Raw genomic sequence first — 24,305 nt, forward strand, 5'->3', positions numbered from 1 at the left:
AATTCCTTTCCAGAACGGTTGGATCAATTCATAGTTCAATCAACAATGCATTATTGAGTCCTCCTTTCCACAACCCTTCCAGCATTGCATTACCAGTGTCAACTTTGCCAATTTGCTTAGAATGAGGTAGAACCTTAGAGTTGGTTTGATTCCTATTATTAGTGACTAAGAACATTCTTAATTACATTATATTAAAATTACATTAAGTGTACAAGTACATTGAGTAAGAATGATTAGCACCAGCCCTAAAGTCAGGAGAACCGAGTTCAAATTTGACCTCAGACACTTAACACTTCCTAGGTATGTGACCCTGGGCAAAAATTGCCTTATCAAAAAAAAAAAAAAAGAATGATTAAGATCATTCTTAATTAATTACAATTATTTTGAGAAATGATTATATTTATTTCATCCCATAACCAATGCTGTGAAAGATTTTCTTCTACTTTTTCTATGGCCTGACCTTTCATGTCTAAGTGACATATATATACATTTTAAAGTTATTGTGTTATGGTATGAGATGCTGCTCTACAGCTAATTTCTCCCAAACTACTTTCCTTACCAGCAATCCTTGTTAAATAGGGAATTCTATCTTCTGAAGCAATTTGTGCTTTGAAGGGGGACCTCTTTACCTTATCCTATTTCTCTTGAGTTATTTTCTCTTTCAAGTTTTACTCTCTGTCTCTTCTCCTGTCTCCCTTCTCTCTGCTTGAATCTCCCCTTTCCTCACCTTCCATCTTTGTCCTTCAACTCAAATTTTCCTTTTTCAATTTTAGCCTTTTCTTGAAGTTTCTCAGCACTCCCAAATTTCTCCTCTCCAAAGTCTGGTCTTCCTCCTAATTCCAAAGCCCACCAGATCAGTATCATAATTTCTTTTCCTTCAGCCCAAGTCCTACTTTCCCCATATGGGCCCATTCAGTCTAATCTGATAAAAATTCCCTTTTCGGACCAGGGTTTCCTGTCTCTGAGAAGAGCCCTCTGTCAGCTGCCCGCATTCTGCCTCTCCAGTCATTGATTTTTTAGACCAAACTATTATTTCCATTTCCCATCCCCCACTTCTCTGAACTCTCCGTGGCTCGCTCTTTGCGCTCTGGAATGCCCGTTCCATAGGTAACAAGCCTTTAACATCCCAAACTTGTCCTCCTGACTCCTGCTTTCTGGCCGTTGGTACCGGCTCCCTTCTGACCGCCAGCCTCCCTGCCACCCTCTGCAGCACACGCCGCTGCAGCCACACTCCTCGTGCCCCAGGGCCGACGCTTCGCCGCCACCCTCAGTCCCGGACCTCAGGGTTCAGATTCGCTCACCCTGCGTTTGTGGCCCAATCAGATGCCTGCTCCGTCCTCCCTCCCAAACCTCGCGCTCGTAGCAGCCCATTTAACCTCTCTACAATCCATCCCTTTCTCACGAACTTATTCTCCAGACAATCCCGGCATCCTTCACGCGTTCCAGTTCCTTGCGCATGAGCTCTGGAAGTGCCTTTACCCGGTCACATGTTTAATAATCATTTCATCTTGGGGGCAGCTAGGTGGCGCAGTGGATAGAGCACCAGCCCTGGAGTCAGGAGACCCGAGTTCAAATGTGACCCCACACTTAACACTTCCTAGCTGTGTGACCCTGGGCAAGTCACTTAACCCCCAGTCTCAAAAAAAAAAAAAAAATCATTCCATCTTTCCCTGTGCCGGATGACCCTTAACCCTGCTGCGCCTGCCCCGGGATCCCCCCCCCCCCCAGCCCCTGCTCACTATTATCCTCCCTCCCTCCTTTCCTGCATAAATCCCCTGAAAAGCTAATTCCCGGTCCTTGGCGCCTTCGTCTCTTCCCCACATCCTCTAAACCCGAAATCCTGATTTCTGGCCCCATTCTTCACCTGACACTTCTCTCCAAACAATCTTGAAGCCATTATTTCCCCAGAGACGTCCTCTCCTAACTTCTCTATTGCTAACGAGGCCTGTCCCCCAGGCTAGATGTCGTCCTCGGCCCCCACTGCAGGTGGTCGGCTCCCGGCGGTGACTCGGACTTCCCCCTTCCCCCCCCCCCCCCGTTCAAATCCAGCCTCGGACACCTCCTAGCTGGGGGGTCCCGGGCAAGTCCCTCCACCCTGTTTGTCTCAGTTTCCTCATCTGGAGAATGGGCTGGACAAGGACCGGCCAAGCCTTCTCCGTATCTTTGTCAAGAGAACTCCGAGTGGGGTCGGGAAGAGTTGGACACGAGTGAACAACAAAGCATCTCTCGTGTTTGTCCTCTTGTGTCCTCGGGGTCTACAGGGATGAGAGGCTCGCGGGACCCCAGAATTAGAGCCGGGGGCCTCCAAGGCCACGTCCTCCAACACCCCGGGTCCCACCCACTTTAGGCTATGAGTGTCCCCCAGGACTCCCCAGCCCAGCCTTGGGCAGCGCGCCTGCGCCAGAGCCTTCTGGACTTCACTTCCCAGCATCCTCCGTTCTCAGCCTCTCCCACGTGAGCCACAGAGCCCCTCCCTCTACCCTGCGGAGGCCTTGACAGCGCGAGACGGATTGTGGGACTAGCCCTGGAAGGGCTCCTTCGGAGCTGTTCCTGCGCAGGCGCAGCGGTGCGGACTGCCCGAAAGAGCGCTTGGACCACGGTGGCAGCAGCCGAGGTGACGCTGGCTGGGAACCCGGGGCCGGGGGCGGGGCGGGGGGCGCCGACCGCGGAGCCGAGAGGGGTCCCCCTGCATGAGCCCCGCCGGCGCTGCCCCGCAGCCTTTCCGCGCTCCCCCGGACAGTCCTCCCGTGTCCCCCATCCCTCCTCATCCCTGCCTCCCCCTCTTCGTCTCCCCCCAGCCTCCCCTCCCCTGCCCCCGCCTCGCCCTCCCCTTTGCCCATCCCCCATCCCCCATCTCTCCCACCCCTCTCCATCACCCCATCTCCCCATCCTTATTTCTGCTTCTCCCAGTAATCCCCCCTCTTCTCCCCTTTTTCTGTCTCCCCCAGCCTCCCCTCCTCTGCCCCCCACCCTGCCTCCATTCCTGTCCCCATCCCGCCCCATCCCCCCATCCCGCCCCATCCCCCAGCCCCCCAGCCCCCCATCCCTCCCCAGACCCCCAGACCCCCAGCCCCCCATCTCCTTTGCCTCCGTCGCTCCCCTTGAGCCTCTCCCCCCTTTTTTCTGCCCCCCCCCCAGACTTTCTTGCTCCCCTGCCTGCGAGCCTCCCTGCCCCCTCTCACCTTCTCTTCCTCCGCCTCGGCCCGGGGTTCTGCACTGCTGGGAAGGGGAGTCTTGGGCCCCGGGGTTCTTGCTGCTGGTGCCCCCGACCCCCGCCCTCTGACCCCGTGCGGCGCTGGGGAAGCTCCCAAGGCTCTGACACCGGCCCGGCCGATGTTGGTGAGCTGGGGGAGCAGCCTCTGCGCCCCCGGGCACTTGTGTGTCTCCCGCTGTGGGGAGGACCCGAGGGAGCGGCTCCCTGGTGCCCCCAAGCATGTTTACACCAGAACGCGAGCACGCGCGCACACACACAGACAGACAGACAGACACGCACTCACACAGACAGACAGACACACACTCACACAGACAGACAGACAGACACGCACTCACACAGACAGACATGTGCACACACAGACAGACACACACGCAGACACACGCACTCACACACAGACAGACAGACACGCACTCACACAGACAGACACACACTCACACAGACAGACATGCGCGCACACAGACACACACGCAGACACACGCACTCACACACAGACACACAGACATGCACTCACACAGACAGACATGCGCACACACAGACAGACACACACGCAGACACACGCACTCACACACAGACAGACAGACAGACACGCACTCACACAGACAGACACACACTCACACAGACAGACATGCGCACACACAGACAGACAGACACACAGACACACGCACTCACACACAGACAGACAGACACGCACACAGACAGACAGACACGCACTCACACAGACAGACAGACACGCACTCACAAAGACAGACAGACAGACACGCACTCACACAGACAGACATGTGCACACACAGACACACAGACACGCACTCACACAGACAGACATGCGCACACACAGACAGACAGACACACACGCAGACACACGCACTCACACACAGACAGACAGACACGCACTCACACAGACAAACAGACACACACTCACACAGACAGACATGCGCACACACAGACAGACAGACACACACGCAGACACACGCACTCACACAGACAGACATGCGCACACACAGACAGACAGACACACACGCAGACACACGCACTCACACACAGACAGACAGACAGACACGCACTCACACAGACAGACATGCGCACACACAGACAGACAGACACACACGCAGACACACGCACTCACACACAGACAGACAGACAGACACGCACTCACACAGACAGACATGCGCACACACAGACAGACAGACACACACGCAGACACACGCACTCACACACAGACAGACAGACACGCACACAGACAGACAGACAGACAGACACGCACTCACACAGACAGACAGACACGCACTCACACAGACAGACAGACAGACATGCACTCACACAGACACGCACACACACAGACAGACACGCACTCACACAGACAGACAGACAGACATGCACTCACACAGACAGACACGTGCACACACAGACACACAGACATGCACTCACACAGACAGACATGCGCACACACAGACAGACAGACACACACGCAGACACACGCACTCACACACAGACAGACAGACAGACACGCACTCACACAGACAGACAGACACGCACTCACACAGACAGACAGACAGACATGCACTCACACAGACACGCACACACACAGACAGACACGCACTCACACAGACAGACAGACAGACATGCACTCACACAGACAGACATGCGCACACACAGACAGACAGACACACACGCAGACACGCACTCACACACAGACAGACACGCACTCACACAGACAGACAGACACACACTCACACAGACAGACATGCGCACACACAGACAGACACACACGCAGACACACGCACTCACACACAGACAGACAGACACGCACTCACACAGACAGACAGACACACACTCACACAGAAAGACATGCGCACACACAGACAGACAGACACACACGCAGACACACGCACTCACAGACAGACAGACACGCACTCACACAGACAGACATGCGCACACACAGACAGACACACACGCAGACACACGCACTCACACACAGACAGACAGACACGCACTCACACAGACACACAGACATGCACTCACACAGACAGACATGCGCACACACAGACAGACACACACGCAGACACACGCACTCACACACAGACAGACAGACAGACATGCACTCACACAGACAGACATGCGCACACACAGACAGACAGACACACGCACTCACACACAGACAGACAGACAGACACGCACACAGACAGACAGACAGACAGACACGCACTCACACAGACAGACAGACACGCACTCACACAGACAGACAGACAGACATGCACTCACACAGACACGCACACACACAGACAGACACACACTCACACAGACAGACAGACAGACACGCACTCACATAGACACGCACTCACACAGACAGACACGTGCACACACAGACAGACCCACATGCACAGACACACGCACTCACACACAGACACAGACACAAGACACACATGCACACACAGACACACACGCTCACACACAGACAGACACGCTCACACACTGTCACACACACAGACATGCACTCAGACAGACATGCGCGCACACAGACGACCCACATGCAGACACACGCACTCACACACAGACAGACACAAGACACACACGCACAGACACACACATGCACACACAGACACACGCACACACACAGTCACACACACACTGTCACTCACTCACATGCACACACACACACTGTTACACACACTGTCACTCACATACACACACGCACACACTGTCACACACACACACAGTCACACACACACAGTCACACACACACTGTCACTCACTCACATGCACACACACACACTGTTACACACACTGTCACTCACATACACACACGCACACACTGTCACACACACTCACACTGTTACACACACTGTCACTCACACACACTCACATGCACACACACACACTGTTACACACACTGTCACTCACACACACTCACATGCACACACACACACTGTTACACACACTGTCACTCACATACACACACGCACACACAGTCACACACACTGTCTCACACACACTCACACTGTCACACACTCACATGCGCACACACACTGTTACACACACTGTCACTCACACACACACACACTGTCACACACACTCACATGCACACACACAGTGTCACTCACTCACATGCACACGCACACACACTGTCACACACACACATGCACACACACAGTTACACTGTCACTCACATACACACACGCACACACTGTCACGCACACACACACAGTCACACACAGTGTCACTCACATGCACACGCACACACTGTCACACACACACTCACACTGTCACACACACTCATATGCACACACACACTGTTACACACTCACTCACATACACACACGCACACACTGTCACTCACACACACACTGTCACACACACTCACATGCACACACACACACTCACATGCACACACACACTGTCACTCACTCACATGCACACGCACGCACACTGTCACTCACACACACACTGTCACACACATAGACACACACACACAGTGTCACTCACATGCACACGCACACACTCACTCACACACACACTGTCACACACACTCACATGCACACACACACTGTTACACACACTGTCACTCACTCACACACTCACACGCACACACACACTGTTACACACACTGTCACTCACACACACGCACACACTGTCACGCACACACACACTGTCGCACACAGTCACACACACACTGTCACTCACACACACTCACACTGTCACACAGACACACACACTGTTACACACACACACTCACATGCACACACACACTGTCACTCACTCACATGCACACGCACACACACTGTCACTCACACACACTCACATGCACACACACACTGTTACACACACTGTCACTCACATACACACACGCACACACTGTCACACACACTCACACTGTTACACACACTGTCACTCACACACACTCACATGCACACACACACTGTTACACACACTGTCACTCACACACACTCACATGCACACACACACACTGTTACACACACTGTCACTCACATACACACACGCACACACAGTCACACACACTGTCTCACACACACTCACACTGTCACACACTCACATGCGCACACACACTGTTACACACACTGTCACTCACACACACACACACTGTCACACACACTCACATGCACACACACAGTGTCACTCACTCACATGCACACGCACACACACTGTCACACACACACATGCACACACACAGTTACACTGTCACTCACATACACACACGCACACACTGTCACGCACACACACACAGTCACACACAGTGTCACTCACATGCACACGCACACACTGTCACACACACACTCACACTGTCACACACACTCATATGCACACACACACTGTTACACACTCACTCACATACACACACGCACACACTGTCACTCACACACACACTGTCACACACACTCACATGCACACACACACACTCACATGCACACACACACTGTCACTCACTCACATGCACACGCACGCACACTGTCACTCACACACACACTGTCACACACATAGACACACACACACAGTGTCACTCACATGCACACGCACACACTCACTCACACACACACTGTCACACACACTCACATGCACACACACACTGTTACACACACTGTCACTCACTCACACACTCACACGCACACACACACTGTTACACACACTGTCACTCACACACACGCACACACTGTCACGCACACACACACTGTCGCACACAGTCACACACACACTGTCACTCACACACACTCACACTGTCACACAGACACACACACTGTTACACACACACACTCACATGCACACACACACTGTCACTCACTCACATGCACACGCACACACACTGTCACTCACACACACTCACATGCACACACACACTGTTACACACACTGTCACTCACATACACACATGCACACACTGTCACGCACACACACACACACTGTCACACACAGTCACACACACACTGTCACTCACTCACATGCACATGCACACACAGTCACTCACACACTCACACTGTCACACAGACACACACACTGTTACACACACACACTGTCACACACACACTGTCACACACACACACTCACACTGTCACACACACACTCACATGCACACACACTGTTACACACACTGTCACTCACACACGCACACACTGTCACACACAGTCACACACACACTGTCACTCACTCACATGCACACGCACACACTGTCACTCACACACACTCACACTGTCACACAGAGACACACACACACTGTCACACACACACAGTCACACACACAGTCACTCACTCACATGCACACACACTGTCATTCACACACACTCATACTGTCACACACACACACAGACACACACACACTGCTACACACACACACACACACACACTGTTACACACAGTCACTCACACACACGCACACACTGTCACGCACACACACACACTGTCACACACAGTCACACACACACTGTCACTCACTCACATGCACACGCACACACACTGTCACTCACACACACTCACACTGTCACACAGACACACACACACTGTTACACACACACACTGTCGCACACACACAGGCCATTTTTCAGGCCCTCCGTCTCTCCGCGGCCCATTTGGGGCAGAGACACTGGACTTGTTGTCATTTCCTCCTCCGGCTCACTTTACAGTTGAGGAAGCTGAGGCAGCCCGGCCGGGGGAAGCTCCCGGCCGCTGCACCAGCCGCTGTCCCTGGGCCTCAGCTGAGACCCTGCCGGGCTGCTCCCGCTCAGCCTGGATCTCGTCTCTCTTGCAGGGTCTCCTGCACCTCGGCAGGTTCCGCGGGCGCTTCCACCGCCGGCCCCCCCCTCCCGGGGAGCCGGCCCCTGCAGAGCCTCGCGTCCAGCTCTGGAGCAGCTGCCTCGGTGCCATGGCCAGGCTCCTGAGCCCACAAGCGCCAGTCGGCCTCCTGAGAATAAAGGTGGAAGAAGAGCTCCCCGGGTACCAGGAACTCTCCCTGGGGGGCAGTAAGCCCGGGCCCTCCGGGCAGTGCTTCAGGGCAGCGCCCGGGGCGCAGCCATCTCCGTCTGCTGGGCCTGAGGGGATGGGCACCTGGCAGAGGGCACGGCGGAGTCCAGGCCACAGTGAGTACTCCCAGGAGCGTCCTGCGGTCAGTTACCGGAGGGGGACAAATGCCGGGTTCCATGAGGGAGACAAGGCCGGGGAGGGGGAGAGGCCATCGGTGGCACCCCCTGCCTCCAGGGGCCTACATTGTGTCGGGGACACAAACCAGACACACAAAAGGGACACAAGTTACAGGAGCTAGGGGGCTCACAAGGGGAGGTGATGCTGGAAGGAAATAGTCTCCAGTCAGTCTGACCCTGGACCCCATGGCTCTGGAGGAGAAAATGAGGCTGGTGACTTTGTGCAAAGCCCCCTCACCTAATTCTGACCCCCTGGCATGTTGTGGCTGAGTGCCGGGGAACCAAGGCGGGGTCTGCTGCAGGGAGCGCAGTCTGATGGGGAAGACCTCCTGAAAACATGCGGGCAAGGGGCAAACGGGGAATGATGAGCAGTTGGGAGAGCGGAAAGGCTTCCAGGACAGGACGGGGTTCTAGTGGGCAGTCAGCAGGTGGAGCTGGAGAGGGAGGTCATTCCAGGGGGGCCGGCCTGGTCACCCGCCCCGGGGCAGCGTTCCCCACCCCCTGGATCCTGTGTGTGCTGGCTGCCTTTAGATCCTGTGTGCCTTTGGTGTGTCTGTGATTTCATTTTGTCCTTCTGGGAGTTCTGTGAAGCAAAGAAGGTGGAGGCTGTAATCTCCTTTCCGCCCTCCCTCCCTTCCTCCATCCCTTCCTTCCTTCCCTCCTTCCCTTTCTTCCCTTCTTTTTTCCTTCCTCCCTCCCTCCCTTCCTCCATCCTCCCTCCCTCTGTCCCTTCTTCCTTCTTCCCATCCTCCCTTTCTTCCTCTCTCCCTTTTCTTCCCTCCTTCCCTTTCTTCCCTTCCTCCCTCTTCTCTCCCTCCATCCGTTCCTCCTCCTTTCCTCTCTCCTTCCCTTCCTCCCTCCCCCCTCACTCTGTTCCTTCCTCCTTCTTCCCTTCCCCCCTCCCTCAGTTCCTTCCTTCCCTCCTTTTGTTGAGGAGAAACACTCTCAACAAGATCAGGGCCCCTTGGTTGGGTTTGGTGAGAGATTTCACACCCACACTCAGTCTCCCAGTTAAGGGGAAATGTTTGTCCAGAGGAGCTTTTAGCAAAGGGCTGGAGCCAGAAGAAGCCGTGCTGCTGCCGGACAGCCGGCTAGCTAATCCGGGGATCCAGCAGAATCCCAATCGGGAGATAATTGTGACAGTTGAAGCGGCCTTAAAGTTCTGGGGGAATCGGGCCAGGAGCAGAATCCGGGAGATAACGACAGGAAAGAGAAAGATTACATTGATCCCCTGACGAGGGAGTGCTAAGGGTGGGCTGCAGCTCCCAGAACCAGCACCGAAGTACTGCTGGGCCCAGCTGGTTGGGGGCCCCACGGCCACTGGCCTCAGGGTCTCTCCGGCCTTGCCACTTTGTCAGACTTCATCATTCCCCCTGAGCAATCCAAGCCCAAATTCTGTGGGGGAAAAGGGTCGGAGGTCACCTTCTGGAGGCTGGCCCGGCCAAGCTGGGTCCAGACGGAGGCAGGGAGACCCGTCGCAGCGGCTGCCCTCCAGGGGTGCTGAGTCTTCGGTGAGGAGCCAGGGGTCTGGAAGACACAAAGCTCATGGACCTGAAGGCACCCCTGGAGTCAGCATGCATGTTCCCTCTCACTCCTGTCCCTCATTCTAAAGCTCGGATGAGGTCAGAGTTCGGCTCTCTGGGCAGAGGACCCAGGGGATCCCACTTCACCCAACAAGGGGCAGGACAGGAGGAATGATGAGAAAAGAGTTTTTGAGTGACAGGCCGCCAGACTGACAAGGCAGAGGGAAGGTCTCCAAGTTTTCCTTCAATTCCCATCACTCTGAGGGGAGGCCGGGTAGAGCCGGAGTACCCAGGCAGGACAGCATAGAAGCCCCCGCGTCAAAAAGAAATTCAGCAACGTACCTGCCCCATCTGAGTTACCCTGGGTTCGGCATTCATAGAATAAAGGGGAGCTGGACCCTCCAAAAGGCCACGCTTCAGGCCTCGTACCAACCAGTTGTCACCGCACCCTGTAAGTCCTGCATTTGCCTTTTTTTAGCCTCCTTTTTATGAATACCTTCGGCTTTAAGCCATCTTCACTTCCAAATACACCCCTCCCCCTCCCCAGGGAGCTGTCCCTCGTAACAAGACTTTTTTTCTTTTTTATCCCTGAGGCTGGGGTTAAGTGACTTGCCCAGGGTCACACAGCTAGGAAGTGTTAAGCGTCTGAGATCAGATTTGAACTCGGGTCCTCCTGAATTCAGGGCTGGTGCTCCATCCACTGCGCCCCCTAGCTGCCCCCGCAACAAGACTTTTAAGAGAGAAAGAAGGCTTTTTAACAAAAGCAGCTGGGTCTGAGAATCCCAGATCACTTTCGGAGTCTTTCTTCTCTCCTAGAGCTTCCTTTCCAGGATTCTGCTCTTCACTGGCAGGGAATCCCAGGAAGAGGAGGAGGGCCTCTGGCAGCTGGATCCCAGGTGAGTCCGGGATGCTGGACGCACACACCTGTTGGCTCTCTTCCCACCCAGCCCCTGGTGGATGGTGGGCTCCTTGGGCACTGGGCCTTGCTTGCCTCAGGCCTGCCTTGAGGGGCTCTTCTCCCACCGATTCACCCTTCCCTCATTCACCCTGCTGATGTTTCCGTGACCACTGTGGGGGCCACTCCTGCCCTCGGAGCGCCCGCTTCCCATGGAAGGGGCAGGAGGGAAGGCTTGTGGATAAGTGCCACGTGAGTGAGGGCGGGGGCAGAGGAAGGGAAAATGGGATGCAGAAGCAGAGAAGGGTGGACATTGTCCTCGAGGTCTCGGCGATCCGCTGGTGACTGAGGGCTCGAGCCCTTGCCAGCATGCGGGCTTTGGGACGGTGGAAGGCGGCTTCCCCCAGGCTCGCTCTCATTGTTGGCTCTTCCCTCTTGCCGTAACTCACTCCTTTGGCCCTGGTCCTGCCCTTCAGAGCTACAAAGAGATTTGGGCCTCTGCCCTGATCCCGCGCAGGGAAGGCCGGGAAGGAGAATGAGGTCCATTTTGGACATGGAGCAGGCCCGGAGCCTGAGAGAGGTGGCCAGGGCTGGAGAGGTGGTTTGTGAGCCAGCCCTGAGCCTGGGAGAGCTTCCCCGCAGCGGGGGCAGCCCTGGGAGGGCATCTCTGCTGGGGTGGCAGGAGGAGACCCAGGAGCAGACCCCCACCTAGGCGGGGAAGGGGCACTCCTAAAACTGGTCCCTGGCCTGGCCGATGACCAGAGGGGGCTGGGAGCCGGGCCACGGTCTCTCCCAGCACTAACTCAGCAAGAAGGACTGGAGAGGAGCTGGCCATTAAGCAGAGGGTCAGCTGGGGGTCCTGAGCTCTGCAGGGGGCTGCTCCTCCAAAAGCATAGACAGGAGGGAGCAGTGGCCACCGTGAATCAGGGAAAGGGAGAGGACACATCTCTGTGTACTCTGGGGAGAGGGCACCCCCCCAAGGACATCACAGCCTCCCCCCTCCACCATGTCCCTGATGGATCAGGCTCCCAAAGTCCCTCCCTGGGACAGAGACCTCCTGGGGCTTCCATGCTAGGCACTATCACCTGGCTAGTATCTGGGATGCTTCTCCTCCTGTCTGGGAGATCACATCCGATTTGCAAAATGGAAGCTGTTTGTGGGAAAGAGGAAGCTCTGTTCTGAGAGCAAAGTGCCTCATAGGCCCTTGTGGCCAGAAAATGGTGTTCCCAGATAAAGCACACTGGAGTGCTGAGAGGCAGCGTGGGGGGTCCAAAGGGGACTTCTGGACCATGCTGCTCAGAAGTGTGGCCAGTGGCGGAGGCCAGGGAGCCTCGAGGAGGTGGAGGGGCCCGCGATCTGTGCAGGGTCCACACATGGCCACTGAGTGCAGCTGCCCCAGGAGCGAATTGTAGCTAAAGAGCCAAGGGCCCCTAAATGGGGGGCCAGAAAGATGAATTGGGGAGGGGAGCTTCAGCTTGGGAAGAACAGCAGTAGCTAAGGGGGCTAGGCTTGGCAAGTGAGATCAGCCCCACTTTGCTAAGGGAATGCCTCTCACCCAGCCAGAATGGATGGCAGGGAGGGTCTGCACCAGGCTTCCCGCCCGCTGTGCGGGGTCTTGTTTCCTCCTCGGCCGGAGGCCTGGCTGTGTGACTGGCCTGGGACAAGGAGGATGCTGCTGGGGCCCCAGGGACTTCCCAGGCTCCTTTGTGCTTCCTTCTGGTTCCACAGTCTCTGCTCTTGTCACCATCCTCCAGTTCTGCATAAATCCCCGGCCCATTGTTCAGAAAGAGAAGCAGACCCGTGGAGGGCTTTGGGAAGGGTCCCCCCTTGGCTGGTCCTGAGGAGCTGTGTCCTACTCACTGTGTCTCTGAGGTTGGGGAGGGGCAGAGGAGTCTCCCCCGAGGCTGAGGGCCAGGCTTGGGCCTCAGTGCTGACCACAGTCAAGGGCCTCTGAGGTGCAAGCACCAGGATCAGCGGCAGGGATGCTCAGTCCCTGAGTGTGACAGGAGGGGCAGGAGTGGGCATGGGACTCTGTAGTTTGTTCATGTAGCTATTCAGAGAGAGAATTTCCCCTAAGAACTGCTTTGGCTGTGGCCTGTAGATTTTGGTATATTCTCTCATTATTGTCATTCTCTTGGATAAAATTATAGGTTGTTTCTGTGATTTGTTTGACCCATTCATTCTTTAGAATTAGATTATTTAATTTCCAATTGAATATAATTTTTATTGCATTGTGGTTTGAAAGGAAAGCATTTACTATTTCTTTTGAGGGGTGAGAAATGAGGGTTGAGAGATCCCCTGAGGGCAATGGGGTCCCCCTGGTCGCTGCAGGCTTTGTGAAAGAATTTATAAACCCGAATGAATACAGGCCCAAGGTTAGTGGCAAAAAATGGGTTTGTTACACTGAGAAAACAGCTTTCTTAGCGGACAAAGGTTTGGGCACACAGCCTTTGATTATATTGGGGTTTTTTGCCCCAGAGCTGGGGACCAATCTCCAGATGAATTTGGTTAGATTAGTCTAATTCTGAGAGGCGGAGGTTGAGGTCCCCCACTAGTATAGTTTCGTTGTCTGTTTCTTCCTGTAACTGGCTTAAAATCATCTCTGGGAATTTGCCTGTTCTACCACTTGGTACATACACATTTTGTAGTTCATTATTTACGGTGCCCTTTATCAAGATGTGCCTTCCTTAACTCTTTTAATAAGATTTTTGCTTTTGCTTTGTCTGAGATCAGGATGGCTTCCCCTGCTTTTTTTACTTCAATTGAAGCATAAGTTCTGTTCCAGCCTTTTACCTTTGCCCTGTATGTGTCTCTGAGTCAAATGTATTTCTTGTAAACAACATATTTTGGATTCTATTTTAGTCCACTCTGCTATGTGCTTCTGTTTTATGAGAGCTGATCCCATTTCCATTCCCAGTTACCATTATCAGCTCTGTATTTCCCTCCATGTTGTTTTCTACCCATTTTGTATTTTTGTTCTATCTTTCCACCCTGTCCTTAGTCCTGTTCTTTTTTTTTACCCACCCCACTCACTACTTTATTTCCTAAAGCTCCCCTTCTCTTACTAGTGTTTTTTACCACTGCCTTCTGTCACCTCCCCTTCTCTTACCTTTTCCCTAGTTTCTGCCCTCCCTTCTTTTCCTCTTTCTCCTGCTTTATAGGCTTAGATAAATTTCTGTACCCAGTTGAATAATAAGTTATTCCCTCTTGGAGCCAAAACTGATGAGATTAAGCTTCAGACAGTGTTCATCCTCCTTTCTTCTTTCCCTCCATTGTAATAGGTCTTTTGCACCTCTTCATGGCTACCAAAGGGATTTCCTCAAACCTGATTCTGACATGGTCCTCCCAACACCTGTACGTGTGCTAGCTAGGTCCTTCCAGGGTCAGACCTGAAGCCCTCAATTTGGCATTTAAAGTTACCAGTCCCATCTTATCTTTCCAGTCTTCTCCAGCTTGCTTACGACCCTCTGCTCCTGGATAGGCTAGCTTCATGGCCTGTGTCTTGTATTTTGAGCTCTCTCCACTCCTTTCATCTTATTCCTTTCCTTTTCTCTCTTTTCCCTTTTCTTCTCTTCTTTCTCTCTCCCTCCCTCACTCCCCTCTTCTTCTTTCTCTTCCTTCTCCTTCTCTTCCTCCTTTCTCCCCATCATCCCCTTCACAGTCCTTTTCAATGTTTTAATTTCCTCTTTGTACTCTATTAATGTGGACATGCCTCTAGGTTCTCTCTTTTAATTTGTTTTCTTTCTTTTAAAAAAATTATTTATTTATTCTTTTAGAAAAAATATTTATTTATAAACAAATATGCTTATTTACAAGGCATATGCATGGGTAATTTTTCCAACTTTGATTTTAAATTGTTTTCAATCACTTCATTTTTGTAAATCTCTTACCTGATGAGCTCATCTACTCCCATTAATTTGATTATTCTCTTTATTTTGATGACTGCCAGTTCTCCAAATTCAGATTGGAAGAACTCCAAATTCTTCAAATACAAATCTCTCCCCTAAGCTCATTCCCTTATTTCACATCCAACTAACATTTAAAATTTGGCTTGTCCAAAACTGAACTTACCATTTTTGCCTTTAAGCATTCCTCTCCTGCCTTCTTATTCTGTTAATGGCATCCCTTCCCCCCGATCCTGATAGGTTGAAATCACAAAGTCATCGTGGACTTTCCTCTCTCTCATTTTCCATGTTCAGTTGCTTCTTTAGTCCTGTTCTATCTCCACATGATCTCTCAAGTCCATCTCCTGTTATTACTATACATCTTATCATTATCTTAGTTCACCCCCATAATCCCCTCTTGCCTGAACTATGGCATTGTCTTCCACTCCTTCCTTCAACTACCAATTAAATGAGAAACTAGGAAAGTGGTGTTCTCAAAAGTAATAGGAAAGGTAGGAAGGAAGGAGAGTTTTAGGGAAAGATAATGAGTTCTTTTTGGAGAAAAGGATGTCTACCATATATCCAATTCAAGATGTCTAGAAAGCAGTTGGAGATGCAAGATTGGGAGTTAGCAGAGAGTTTAGGGCAGGGAAGGTAGATTTGGGAGTCATCCACAGAGATGGCAATAAATCCATGGAACTGATGAAATCACCATGAAATAGTAAAGAGAGAGAAGGGAAGAAGGCCCAGAATACCCCTGAGGGTATTCTCAGGTATATCTCCAGGTACAGAGTGTGTGACCTGTATGAAGATCCAGCAAAGAAAACAGAAGCTGTTGTCAGAGAGGTGGGAGGAGGAGGAGGAGAGAGTGGAGTCCCCCATTTTTTCCCCAATTAAATTTGATGTACTGTATTTCTCCATCACAGTGTTTGTGTATGTACAACTTTTTTTTGTCCTTTCATGTAAGAGTGGTTCATCTCATGGTCATTCCCCACTCCATCTTTGCATAATTTTTTACCCACCCCCAATTATAGAGCAAGCTTCACCCTTCTCTTGTGCCTTTGTACATTAATATATTCCTTTTACTCTCCCTCTTCTTTACTCTTTTAAAATTCTTAGAACAAAACCATCTACTTCCAGATCTTGTTTTTCCTATTTAGCTTTCTCCATTCTCTGAAAGGATACTTATTTACTCTTTCCTGCTACAGTATTAAATAGATTGTTCACTTTTTTCATATAAATTTACCTTTTTCTTGATTGTTTGCAACTGAAAAAACAATTCAATCCTTGTCTTTTTATTAGGAATGTTTGAAAATTCTCTTTCCTTAAAGATTCATTTTTCTTCCTGTAGCATTATACTCAGCTTTGCAAAATAATATATTCTTGGTAATAAGCGTCTATCTTTTGGCTTTTGAAATATATGGGGGCAGCTAGGTGGCGCAGTGGAGAGAGCACCAGCCTTGAATTCAGGAGGACCCAAGTTTAAATCTGGTCTCAGACACTTAACACTTCCTAACTGTGTGACTCTGGGCAAGTCACTTAACCCCAGCCTCAAAAAAAAAAAAAAAAAAAAAAAAGAAAAGAAAAGAAAAGAAATATATGCCAATATCTTCTATAGTTTATAGTAGAAGCAGTCAATGGATTCTTCCTGTCTTTGCTTTGCATTTGGATATTAATAGATCTGAACAATTTTCATTTATGAATTCTTAAAATAGTGTCCACACTTTTTTTTTCTTTAATCTTGTTGGGTTGTACCAAGAAGACCCCTGTTTTGCCCCAAATCTTATTGATTTTTCAACAGTCAGTGTTCTCCCTGAGGCACAAATTTGTTTTATTTGTGGGGAAAATCTGGAGAGCTTGAAATTTTCCAACCGACTGCATCTTTCCAGAATCCTTCCCAATTTTTTCTTATTCTCATGAATATTATAAATAAGTTTAGAGAGTTACTATGGTATAATATTCAAAATGATTGTCTAATGGGTTTTCATATTTTGTCAATGGAAATATTAATAGTATGTAATTTATTGCTATGATGTATGCTTTTTTTTTTTTTTAGAATAATAGTTCTCAAGGAGTCCAGTGATTCTAAAGTTCTCTTTCCTTGACCCATTTTCCAGGTCAGTTTTTGATATCAGATATCTTTACATTTTCTTCTACGTCTTCAGTCTTTTAGTTTTGTTCTTATGTTTCTGGCTGTCTCATGGAATCATTGATTTCTGTTTGATCTATCCTGGTTTTCAGGAATTCCATTTTCTTTCTTTCTTTTTATTTATTTTTAACACACATTGCTTTATGAATCATGTTGGGAGAGAAAAAGCTGAGCAAAAGGGAAAAACCATGGGAGAGATTAAAAAACCAACAGAAAAAAAGAAGTAAACATAGCATGTTTTGATTTACATTCAGTCTCCTTAATTCTTTTTCTGGATACAGATGGCATTTTCTGTCCAAAGTCTATTGGAATTGCTTTGGAAGGAATTCCATTTCTTGAATAAGAACTATTTTAATAGTTTATTCTAAATAATTCTAATTTCCTCCTCTAATATTTTAATTTCTTTTTTCTTTTTATCTTTTGCTTTAATTTTTAAGTATCTATGTAGTCCTTATGAGAAATCTACCTTTTCCTTTGAGTCCCTTCTTATAGTTGCTTTCTCTCAGGCTAGATTTCTGGGCGTTTTTTATTTTTTAAAGAATTTTTTTTTTATATTTACTGGTATCACACTTGATTTTATTCATTTCTCTCTAGCGTTGGTTCCTGAATTGGGTCTTTGTGCCTGGGCCAGGCTCCTGGCAGTACTTTTTGGATAGGGCTGTTGCCTTTGCTAGCACTAGGCCTGGGGTACTTGAGTGTTGATACTGACCTCCACTAACTGGGGTTTAAAGCACTGAGTCTGCCAGGGCTTGTGTGTCCTCTTGGGACAGTGCTAAGGCCTTCACAGGCCCAATCGCATTGGCTGTTCCAGCCGCGCCTCTGACACTCCCTAAGACTGCCAAGGAAGCCTGACCCCTCCAGGCTATGGGGAGGAGCCTTGGGGCCTCCAGGGCAGCCTTGAAGACTACTCTTTTTTATTTTTTCTGGCCTGCTAGGAGACTGCAGATCTGTTTGCTTACCTTGGCCCTGGCTCTTCTGGCAGGCTCCTTTCTGACTGCCCATGGGATTCTGGGTGATTTTTCTTGCAGTTCTGGGGTAGAAGCAGTTATGTTTACTCTCATTTCTCAGCATTATTTTAGTTTCTTTTTCATTATTTATTTGGAGTGAATTTTGCAAAAATGGGTGTTTGAGAGATGAGGACCTGAGCGTATTAATCTTCCTAATGCCAGTTTTCCAGCACTCATGCTTTTGTTTAGGCTGCTTCCCATATCTGGAAAGAACTCTGTTTATCCCTGCTGCTGATATCCTACCCCTTTAAGGTCTGGATTGACTTCTGCCTTCCTGATTTTCTCCCCAAAGGGGATCTCAATATTCCCTAGAACACAGAGTGGAGAACTCAAACAAGGTGGTCAGAAAACGCAATCCAAGGACCCTCTCGGGGTCTCTCTGAAGAGCTGTGGAATTGATGGGAGACACGTGGTATACCCTGTCAAAGCTGGTGCTGTAATCCAGGAGCAAAGCAGAATTGCAGCAGCTCCAGAAACCTAAGACTGCAGACTTAGAGCCCTCTCCACGCCACATGTTGATGACCTACCCGTGGCAGAGCCTTCTGAGCTCTTGGTCTGATCGGCCACCATCGGGCACCACGTAGCTTGACTGACATAGGAATAGGGTCCTGATAATAAACAGCACCCAGCACCTAGTTCATCAAATACCAAATCCTTTTCATACCACTGTTAATTAACCATTTTTCTGTTTTTGAGTCAATGTAGTCACTGTTTACTCTTTATGTCTCTCTCTGGTATTTTCTTGGCAAAAATGCTGGCATGGTTTACCATTTCCTTCTCCAGCTCATTTTACAAATGGGGAAACTGAGGTAAGCAGGGTTAAGTGACTTGCCCAGGATCACACAGCTAGTCAGTGTCTGAGGCTGCATTTGAACTCAGGCCTTCCTAAGTCCAGACCCTGCACTGCCCAGTTGTCCCCTAATTAACCACAGCTTCTCTCATACTTACAAAGTGGGTTTCTTTAAAATATAAGTGTAAGTCTGGACGTTTCTCCCTATTAGTTAGAATGTGTATTGTTCTTCTGGCTCTGCTTTCTTTTTTCTGAATCATTTCATCCATTACTGCCCCTTTTTTGGGGGGGTCTTCATAGTCATCCTTCTTTATGGCACAGGAATCACAGATTCACTGATCGAGAGCTGAAAGGAGCCTTGGGAGCCATTTAATCTACTCCCCCCACTTTACAGTTTTAATACAAGTTTTATTAACTTGCTGATAGCAGGATTTGGCAGAATCCTACGGGAGCCTCTCCCTCCACCAGGCCACAGCCTCCCTATGTTCTGCTATACTCACGCCACGGTTCGGTCCACCATTGTCCAGTTGGGTTTATAGAATGCTTGCAAATGGTTGAACAATCTTGCTGTGAGTAATTTTGTAAAAGTTGCTGTTTCCTTGCCCTCAGCCACTTCTTTGGGGTTTCAAGCTTAGTCACAGTGTTTTCTTGCCTCCTGCCAAATCGCACTCCAGCATGACTGAGCCAGCTCGCTTACGCCTTGGCCAAGAGTGGATTAGCACGTCCGTACGGGTTTCCTCCCCTGAATGGATGTCTGTCTTGTCTGCCCAGTCCCGTCAAAACCACAGCTCAGGAGCCAGAAGAGTCATCTCCCCCCCAATAAAAGCCTCTCCTCCCTGGCCGGGGAGGGATGAGCCACATAAGCAGGAATGTCTTTGGTGTTCCAGGAGTCGGTGACATTCAAGGATGTGGCTGTGGACTTCACACAGGAGGAGTGGGGCTACCTGGACCCTGCTCAGAGGGACCTCTACAGGGAGGTGATGCTGGAGAACTACAAAAACCTGGTCTTCCTGGGTAAGGATGGCTTTCCTTGGACTCAGAACCTCTGTCTGCCAGCTTGTGGATTGGGGCCGGGTTTGGGGTGAGGGTCAGGGAGCAGACCTTCCTGAATGGCCCCCGCCAAGAGAGGGGCCCTCTGCTCCCCACTCTGTACGGCTGGGAGGCCGCAGGGCCCTTGTTCTGAGCTCCCTTTGCTCCCACCATCTTTCTGAGCCTCTACAGGCCTCTGGGACAGAGTCCAGCTCCGTCCAAGCCTTCTTAGACTCCTGCAGCTTTGGGTCCCAGTGGGCAGGGCTCTGTTGCCCAGTGCAAAGAGTCAATCTTGGGTCTGCAGGTGGGGATGCCCTTCTCAAGGAGTCTCATTTTAGACTCTGCCTGTTGGGTGCAGAAAGGGGAAATGTCCCCTTTGCCTCACCCCACCAGAAGGGCATTATCCCAGCTCATTGCCCCGCTTTTGGCCCAGGGAGCTCTCCCTCCCTCTCTGTCTGCTTTCTCATTCTCATTCTCCCCACGTCTAGGTCAGGCTTTCCTGCCAGCACCTGGGACAGACCTCTATGGCTTAACTGGGAGAAAACATGAGGGCAGTTTGGCTTTTGACCCTTCCACAGGGTCTGGCATGAAGGCACTGCCCTTGGGTAAGGGGTGCCTTTCTTAACTTATCCCCAGGGCCCTCCTCCCTTCCTCATCCCTCGCTCTCAGGGTCTGACAGGTAATATCTTAGTGCTTTTAGACCCCTTCTTTCTTCCTACTCATCTTCCATCTTCCCCCAAGAAAGATTCCTTCCTCTGAAAAGGAGTGCCATGTTCTTGCACTGAGGACACGCTCTCTCTCACCACCTTTTCTGCTTGGGCTCCTCTCTCGTTCCGCCCTTTGCCAGAGGGCTGCCGCTGCTTCACTGGTGCTGATGAAATGAACTTCTCGTTTTCCTGCTCATGTTCAGCCAATGCAGATGTTCTCCCCTGGGAAGCCGAACTCCTGCAGGGATGCCATAGATCAAATGTGGGAGAACTCTCCCTGGTCCCTGAAGTTGCTCCCTTCTCAGGGACCGCCTGGGGATCGGGCAACTCCTCAATTTTGAGAGCTTGGACACTTCTGCTTCCCCTCTGCTCACCCTTCTCAGCCTCTTTCCCTTTCTCAGACATCTCCGAGATGTACTAGCAGGGGGAATGGAAAGCAGTGCAGCTGGAATCAGGACCTGGTTATGAATCACCTGCTCCTGGGCCAAGAGGCCCAAACCAAGCAATCTTCCTGGCTCTTCATTTCTTGGTTGATAAAGAGATCTAGTCTCTGGATCCACTTCTGATTTTCTAACCCCAGGATCCGTGGGTTTGCCTGGCTGGAACTTCTGCTTTGGACCCCGAGCCATGTTGCCCTCAGCTAAGCTTGTAATGTTTGCAACACGGGCTCTTTTGTGCTTCCTGAGCCACTGTGAGCCAGGGAGAGAATCCCACTTTCCTGGGGGTCTAACAGCCGGGGAAATAGTCCTCTACTATTATTTCCTGGTTTGTTGTTGTTACTGCAAATAATCCAAGTTCTCGCCTTCATCCTGAGCACACACACAGACTGTAGGTCTTGGGCCTCTTTTGTTTTCAGCAATTGATCCAGGCAGACTGGAGCCTGAATGAGAGTGTTGCTGCTACTGAAGGGGTTGCAGGGTGCTCATGTGATACAGGCCACAGTTCCGTCCTAAGCCCCAAAGAGACAAGGACTTCCAGGACCAAGGTCCAGAAAGTTCTGGCAGGCCCACTGGTCAAGCCTCTTTGAGCAACTAGTATTTAGTTGTGATTTATACCCTCCCTATTTCCAGAAACAATTTGCTGTGGCTATTATCTTTAGACATGTATTTAAGACAATTAAAAAAAAAACATGGAGAACTCACCACATAGCAAGGAAAGAATCAGTAATTATAGGGAGATACAAACAGGCAGGGACCTGTTACCTCAATGAGAGGTAACAGCTGACCTCAAAGAGGTCAGCACCTCTTCAACATAGAGGAAGGGTCTCCTCACCTGCCTCGGGGACTCTGCTGCTCCATTTCTCCTTCATTGAAGAGTATTCTCTGCCAAAACAAAAGCAGAACAACCTTCATCCTGAGGAGGGATGGCCAACAAGGGCTAGGCTGTATAGCTCCCTTAAAGTCTAGGGGCAGCCTCCCAAGGGGCCTTGGAGCTCCCACTGCCCCCAAGGCAATCATCTGCCTATTGATCTGTGGTGGAATCTCACTGTTAGAAGGGAGTCAAATCCAGATTCATTTTTCAACTAATATATTTCATTTTTTCTGTGGGAGATTTCTCTCCCCATGTTAGAAGCAAAGTCCTGTTTCTATGGGGGAGATGCAGAAAGGTAGCCCCCAGCCATTTAGATCTGTGAACCCAGTGGGTCAGGTACAGTCCTATGCTGCTTTCCTTGTTAAAGGAGCTGGTCTTCTTTTCCAAAGGCCCAAGAACAGTGGCTGTTCTCGGCGACAAAGTGCTGCCCACTGCTAGTGGTCCAGTCCCTGTGGTCCTACCTGCTAGACACTTTGGGCGGATTTGTTAATTCTGAAAAAGTCTCCTTCTCTTGCTGAGTTCTGAGCCAGGGCCCATTCCAACCACTTCTTTCTTCATCTAATCCCCAAGGGGACCAGAAAAGACCCAGAGAGAGCATGCTGGGCCCCTTTTCCTGTGGATGCCCAGGGGACAAAATGCTCTAAGACCCCTGGGTGGAACAGGAGCATCGTTTACATTCATAGCTGCCAGAAGCGTTAAAGATTTGCTGATTAGTAAATAACTGGAGTACCTTTTCCTGTGAGCAGGACTTGTGTTTTCTAAACCCAATGTCATTCGCCATTTGGAGCAGAGGAAAGAGCCATGGAGCCTACAGAGTATTAACAAGAGAAATGTCTCCAGAGGTACCTGTCCAGGTAAGTAAATGTAGCCAGGAAGAAACCTGGCCACAGGAAAACCAGTTGGTCACTTTGGGGTGGCACCTTTGAAATGGTCAGCCATGACCGCTTCTCCACAGGTCTTCCCTTACCTTTGACCCTTCATGAGAAGTGTCTACTTAACCTAATTGTCATTTTTTTAAAATCTTCAATAGTATTTTCTTTTTCCAAATACATGCAAAGTTAGCTTTCAGACTTCACCCTTGCAAAACTCTGTGTTCCAATTTTTTCTCCCTCTCTCTTCCCCTTTTTACCTTTTTCCCTAAGACATCAAACAATCTGATATAGTTTTAACATGTGTCATAATTCTGAATACTTCCATATTTACCATGCTGCACAAGAAAAATCAAATTGAGAGAAAAAAACATGAGAAAGGAAAAAAAGCAAACAAAAAAGTAAAAAGACTATATTGTGGTCCACACTCGGTTCCCACAGTCCTCTCTCTGGGTGCAGATGGCTCTCTCCATCACAAGTGTATTGGAGCTGGCCTGAATCACTTCATTGTTGAAAAGAGCCAAGTCCATCACAGTTGATCATCACATAATCTCATTGCTGTGTACAGTGTTCTCTTGGTTCTGCTCACTTCACTTAGCATCAGTTCGTATAAATCAAAGATAATTTAACGTTTATTTATTAATATTTAAAAATTTTTTGAATTCTAGATTCTTTCCCTTATCCCCATCCACAATTAAGACACGTGTGAAGTTATGCAAAACATTTCCATAAGTCAAGTTCAGAGTAGTTGCGAATGATAGTGCTACAGAGAAAACAAAGTCATTTAC

At 50.1% G+C, this 24,305-nt stretch overlaps 1 protein-coding gene across 1 annotated transcript in view; it reads left to right on the forward strand.

The window, feature by feature from the left end:
- The first annotated feature begins 2,519 nt into the window (after nt 1-2,519).
- The window catches only part of ZNF565 (zinc finger protein 565), a 41,296-nt gene continuing 19,510 nt past the window's right edge, over nt 2,520-24,305 (forward strand). Inside the window, exons 1-5 of the mRNA XM_074306659.1 lie at nt 2,520-2,614; nt 8,966-9,293; nt 11,693-11,772; nt 20,489-20,615; nt 23,395-23,502. Of these exons, the coding sequence (XP_074162760.1) occupies nt 9,080-9,293; nt 11,693-11,772; nt 20,489-20,615; nt 23,395-23,502 (529 nt within the window). The 5' untranslated portion in view covers nt 2,520-2,614; nt 8,966-9,079. The remainder of the gene's footprint in view (nt 2,615-8,965; nt 9,294-11,692; nt 11,773-20,488; nt 20,616-23,394; nt 23,503-24,305) is intronic.

The sequence above is a fragment of the Sminthopsis crassicaudata genome, chromosome 3 (assembly GCF_048593235.1).
Source record: "Sminthopsis crassicaudata isolate SCR6 chromosome 3, ASM4859323v1, whole genome shotgun sequence".
In the NCBI taxonomy this organism is placed as follows: Eukaryota; Metazoa; Chordata; class Mammalia; order Dasyuromorphia; family Dasyuridae; genus Sminthopsis; species Sminthopsis crassicaudata.